Here is a 6107-nt window from a genome sequence, read left to right as displayed (position 1 = left end):
TAAACCTGATTGTGTTTTTAAAGTGAAAATGAACAGTTTGTTAGAAGAGGTACTTTTCAATCCAAATTGAAAGAGTAGTCCATACGGGCTAGTTAGAAAAGACGTGCTTTTCAGAGGCCAGGGCCGGCTCTGGCTTTTTTGCAGCCCCAAGCAACAACAACAAAAAACCAAAAACCACAAACCTGCAGGGCAGCTGGAGTGGCAAAGAAAAAAAAAAAAACAACCTGCGGGGCAGACGGAGCCAGGGTGCAAACTTTTGGCTAGTGGGACTCCCTGCGCTGCAGACGTGCTCCACGGGCAGTGGAGTGCGCACCCCAGCTAGCAGGGGGGAGAGAGAGAGAGAGAGAGAGAAAGGGGGCGGCCAGGGCTTCCTTCAGCCAGGGCGCTCACCACTTGGCCCCTCCCGCCATGCTGCCTGCCAGGAGGGCTCTGTGCCGCTCTGGTTGATGGGCAGGGAATGATGGGGGCTGCCAGGCTTGCTGCAGACCTGGCACCGGCTGGGGCAGACAGAGCGCGCAGCCGGCTCCCAGCAGGGTGCTCCCCTCGTCCGCACCGCCACCCCCTACAAGGCGGCCAGAGTGGCGAACAGAACAGAACAGAAAAGGGCGGCCGTGCCGCCTTAGGATTGGGTGGAATGCCGCCCCTTAGAGTCTGCCGCCCCAAGCACGAGCTAGCTTGGCTGGTGCATGGAGCCTGCCCTGTCAGAGACTGTTGCTCTATCATACCATCAGGAAAGCCTACTGAAGTCATTACTCCAAGCTCAGTATTTAATAATGAACTGTGAAATACAGATGGTGAAATTACTGGTGTAGAGTGGTTTACAACTACCCTATTAAGATTACTTTTACAGCAGCGTTGGTACCAGACGTTGCTATAATTACTTCAATTTCAGAGATTAACTATATATAATCAACATGTCTCTTCTAAACCGCATACACATTACTCTGCAGGATCATCTCAGTGATCTGATCATAGCTAAGGCCTAGTTTTACACTTAGAAGTTTTGCCATTATACCTTGGTGAGCAAAATAAGCTTTACAGGCAAAAGCATTTTTATGTCAGTATTAATGCACTGACACTAGGGCTTCCGCAAGCATAGAAATGTCACAAAAAAAGTCAAAACAAAAACACCAAGCACCAAAGCACTTCTCGTATAGGCATGGCCACAGTTATACCAGAATAAAGATGCCTTATATCAGTATATAGCTTATTTTGCTTTCTGACCCAGGATTAAGATGTATTGGTATACGCACTTTCATACTGGCATAACTACATCCATACTAACGGAGGCTTTGTTACTATAACTATACTCATATAGTTCAGGTGGCAAAACGTTCTAGTGTAGACAAGCCCGAAGTATTGACTCATTGAAAATAATTTGTTCTTTTTAAATAGCTGGTTGGCATCAATCCTGTACAGGAAAAAATAATTATAATGCACTGATATTCTCATATAGAAAGCATTATTAAAATGCAAAGTGCTTTACAAACATCAGTCACAAAAAACACCCCTGTGAGGTAGGTAAGTAGGTATTTGTGCCTCCATTTATCCATCTCTAAAAATGGCATTACTGTGAGACTGAATGAATTGCTCAAGATGATGTGTCATGTCAGTGGCAAAAATCAGGATTAGAACCCAGATCTGCAGCTTCTGATTCCTAGTTTTGTGTTAACCCTTCGGTATGATCACTAAGCTTCAACTGAATTATACTATTAGATTCAAGATATACTGACTACTTAGACTTAGAAATTCCTTTTTTTTAGCAGAATAGTCATTATTATACTGCATGAGTTCTTACCTATTACAACAGCTATAGCTCCCAGTGCCAGTCCCAATACCAGTATTAAGGGTGCAATGAGTAATTTTCCAGCTGAAAAACAAAAATCATTAAAAAATTAAAACTATTTATTTTACTTCATCATCATCCTGGCTACCCAAAACCACCTTGAAATAATCTAACCTCATAGGTACTTCTGAAATAAAATTGATATTTGGAAGTTTTACTGGAGTTCCCCTTTGTAATGATATCCTTCAACTCCAGTGAGAAGCCATTAGTGATAAGCCAATCTGCTGCTCTTCCTGCATTCTAACCACTTTTACACGCCACAATCTACCTTTGTGTATCTCAGCTTTCAAAGTGAGCTTGCATCTTTTACCAGTCCTAATTTTAAGACATATCAGGATTAGAGCAGAACAATGGGCATATATGCTCAGTACTTTTGGTATCTCCTGGAGAGGCTCTAGGAGTCCTACTACATCCACCCCACAACCATCCCTAGGAAGATGCCCCACCAAAGCATCCATAATTCTGGAGATCTATGGAGTTAGGCCCAGATTCAAAAATGGGATCTCAGTTAACAGTCAGTAGCAGCAGCTCAAAGAGATGTTACCAACTGATAGCTAGCTTATTTACGGTCTGATCCTTTGCCCTTTGAAGGCAATGGTAGTGCTCCCATTGACTTTCATGATGCAGGGCCAATCCCTAAGAGCACCTAAGCCTGTTTCCAATCAATACCTAAAAGAAATGGTGTGGTTCTCACAGGACTGGGTGAGAAGAGCTGTGCGGAGTAGAAGCCATAGGAGCATAGTTACCCTGTATGGGTTGTTCTTTTTAGGTTTGTATTTTTTAGTTTACAGCAGGGGTACGCAACCTGCAGCACACGTGCCAAAGGCAGCATGTGAGCTGATTTTCAGTGGCATTCACACTGCCCGGGTCCTGGCCACAGGTCCGAGGGGCTCTGCATTTTAATTTAATTTTAAATGAAGCTTCTTAAACATTTTAAAAACCTTATATACCTTTACATACAACAATAGTTTAGTTATATATTGTACACTTCTAGAAAGACACCTTCTAAAAACGTTGAAATGTATTACTGGAATGTGAAACCTTAAATCAGAGTGAATAAATGAAGACTCAGCACACCACTTCTGAAAGGTTGCCGACCCCTGGTTTACAGCTTGTTGAACTGCATGGAAGGACTGAGCAGCCAAAAACTTGCCAAACTGATGCCAATTTGGATTAAACTATAACCCACGCAATACAACTACTTTGTCTTGCTGACACAGACTGAACTCTTGAAACAGGGATCGTTTCTCTCCATGTGTTTGTATAGCATGTAGCACAAAAGGGGCTCTGGTCTCAGCTGTTTGAAAGTAAATGCCAAGTATTTTGTTGTTATTAATGGTCCAGTAGTTCAAATGGAGATGTGTTCTTCTAATTTCAATAAATTAGGTTGTACCTTTAAAAAGGGAGGAAAATTAAAAATAGATACCCCAGAAATACAGACTTAGATTAGGTTTTAGGGAATGATTTCATCATTCAAGAGAACAATGACGTAAGCTTCTCCAGAACCAGAGCTACTAATTTGAGCAGTTTGAAGGGAAAACAAGATGTTTCACAAACATTTACAACAGTAACTGAACTGGTCCTTTTCACACTTCTGTGTAATTAAAAAAGCCTTAAAAACAGAGTGTGTTGAGTGGGAGAGAAGGGTTCTGAAATTATAATTAATTATTAAAATAAAAGACTTGGAAAAGTTTATTATTTGTATTACTATAAAACCTAGACGCCTACCCATGGATCAGGATGCCATTGTGCTAAGTGCTGTACAAAGAACAAGACAACAGTCTCTGCCCCAAATAGCTTACAATCTAACACAAGAGACAGCCGATGGATGCAATAGACAAGTAAGGACCACAAGGAAACAAGGCAATCAAGGATAAGCACATAGATAAAACCCATCAATTTTTGTTATTTAAGTACATTTTTTTAAAAAGTAAAAATATTTAAAATGTTTGAAGTTATGACAACCTATACTCAGTCCTAAACTTATGAAATCTATTAAAATAATTACATTTAAAAATACACAAGCAGTACATGTTTGCTATTGAAGTTTCAAAGAACATCAAACCACTGAACTGATAGAACTTGGACATCACTGGCTAAGCACCTGGAATCAGAATTTGTTGCAGTGCTAAACCAGAAGTAGCCTCTTCTGCAGGTGTTTTCTTCATTTCAGTTCAATCAACCAGTTTGTTCAAAGGTGAGAAACCAGTTGGGAGTTGAAAAAAGTAGGAAAGCTTTTTTTCCTCTTCCAATCTATGAATAAAAACTAGCTGTGAGAGGATGAAATGTAATAGTTCTAAAATCTTGAAGGATGGTGACCAGAAACAAATCAGTTCAATTCAGTAACTACATGTAATAATTTCTTTAATACATATTTTGATAAACTTTCTTATTCTGTAACCAGCATAGTTACGGTAGTTTATTAAATAAAAACAATATTAAAATGCTGTCTGTGCATTTATAATTGAATTCCAATTACCATGCAAATATAGTTTAACACAAGTCACAAGTAAAAAAATCAATTTAGTAAAGAAATGTGTTATTCACCATTTTATAATAAAAAATGTAAAAATTAAGAATCTGAATAAATGTACGTTAATCTTTTGTGACGGACTGTACCCTTATGTTCACCACTTTTACAAGACTATGATAAATTTTGTATTAACTGTGCATTGTGAGGTACTGTTTGAAAACTCAAAATCTACTAAATATTATTGTTCTGGTAAAATGTGTGGAGCAACATCGTATGTAAAGTTATAAGATTTTACTGTATGACATTGCTGAGACATGCTCCAAGTTAGAAAAACAGCCCAAACCAGTTCCTCAGAGACAAAAGGTTAGCCAGCACCTCAGTCAGGTGTCAACATAATCAAGTGAACTATTACCAAGTTGAGTGGCCATTCTTTAACAGGAAGAAGGATGTGAGGAAGAAATTTATATTTCGGCAGTGGAACAGCTGGGGGTTTCCATGTAAACAGACTGGCTGTCACCTGAACCCCAGCTAGAGAGGATTTTCAAAGAGTAAAGATATAAAAATGAGGAACAGAGGACACAAATCACCTCTTTCCCCTCATCTCCACTCACAGCATTAACCATGTTTGAAAGACAAAGGACGCATCAGTGAACTAAGGGAGTGGTCCTAACTAAAGGAGTTCAGCCAGTGAAAGCATGTGGTGAAAAAAACCTTTGCTTTAAATTCATTTAGCTTCATAAATTAGGTATTCGTTTGCGTTTACCTTTTATTTCTTTGTAACCAATTCTTTTATGCCTCATTACCTGTAATCACTTAAAATCTATCTTTCTGTAGTTAATAAAAAACTGTTACCTACTTTTTCGTAACTTGTTCTTTGAGATGTGTTGTTCACGTCCATTCCACATTAGGTGTGCGCACGCTGCGTGGACAAGCATCAGAAACTTTTCCCTAAGCGGCACCCATCGGGCCGGCGGGGCCCCCACCTGAGTGGTACCACTGCGTTGTGCATATATATCCCTGCTGGCCCAACCCCTTCCAGTTCATTCTTGCCGGCGACTCCGACAGAGGGGTAGGAGGGCGGGTGGGTGGGTGGAATGGATGTGAACAACACATCTCGAAGAACAACAGTTACAAAAAGGTAGGTAACTTTTCTTCTTCGAGTGCTTGTTCACGTCCATTCCACATTAGATGAATTACAAGCTTACCTTTGGAGGAGGGTAGGAGTCACGGAACAATTGATCAGAGGACCGCACCGCCAACCGCCATGTCCTCTCGGGCCTGCTGGTTGACCGTGTAGTGGGTCGTGAAGGTATGCACCGACGACCAGGTAGCTGCTCTGCAGATCTCCTGGATCGGGACTTGTGCCAGGAAGGCCACTGAAGCTGCTTGCGCCCTGGTCGAGTGAGCCGTGACCACCAGGGCCGGAACACCTGCGAGGTCATAACACGCTCGAATGCAGTCTGTAATCCAGGAGGAGAGTCACTGCGCTGACACCAGGAGGCCTCATCCTCTCAGCCACAGCCACGAACAGCTGCGTGGATTTATGAAAGGGCTTGGTGCGCTCCAAGTAGAACGCCATCGCTCAACAGACATCCAGGGTGTGCAGGCTGCGGTGATTCAGGTCCGCGTAGGGTTTGGGGAAAAACACCAGACGACAAATGTCCTGGCCTAGATGGAATTGTGAGACCACCTTTGGGTGTGGATGGAGCTGCACCTTGTCTTTATGAAACACTGTATATGGTGGCTCAGCGTTGAGTGCCCTCAGCTCAGATATCCTTCTGGCTGAGG

The 6107-nt window shown here is 41.7% G+C and overlaps 1 protein-coding gene across 3 annotated transcripts in view; it reads right to left on the bottom strand.

Moving 5' to 3' along the window:
• RNF217 (ring finger protein 217) overlaps positions 1 to 6107 on the bottom strand; it is a 63562-nt gene that overhangs the window by 15273 nt on the left and 42182 nt on the right. For all 3 annotated transcript variants that reach the window (XM_045009852.1, XM_045009853.1, XM_045009851.1), the window contains exon 5: positions 1799 to 1870. In XM_045009852.1, the coding sequence (XP_044865787.1) occupies positions 1799 to 1870 (72 nt within the window). The remainder of the gene's footprint in view (positions 1 to 1798; positions 1871 to 6107) is intronic.

This window comes from Mauremys mutica, chromosome 3 (assembly GCF_020497125.1).
Source record: "Mauremys mutica isolate MM-2020 ecotype Southern chromosome 3, ASM2049712v1, whole genome shotgun sequence".
Classification (NCBI taxonomy): domain Eukaryota; kingdom Metazoa; phylum Chordata; order Testudines; family Geoemydidae; genus Mauremys; species Mauremys mutica.
This window is presented reverse-complemented; position numbering and strand designations above follow the sequence as displayed.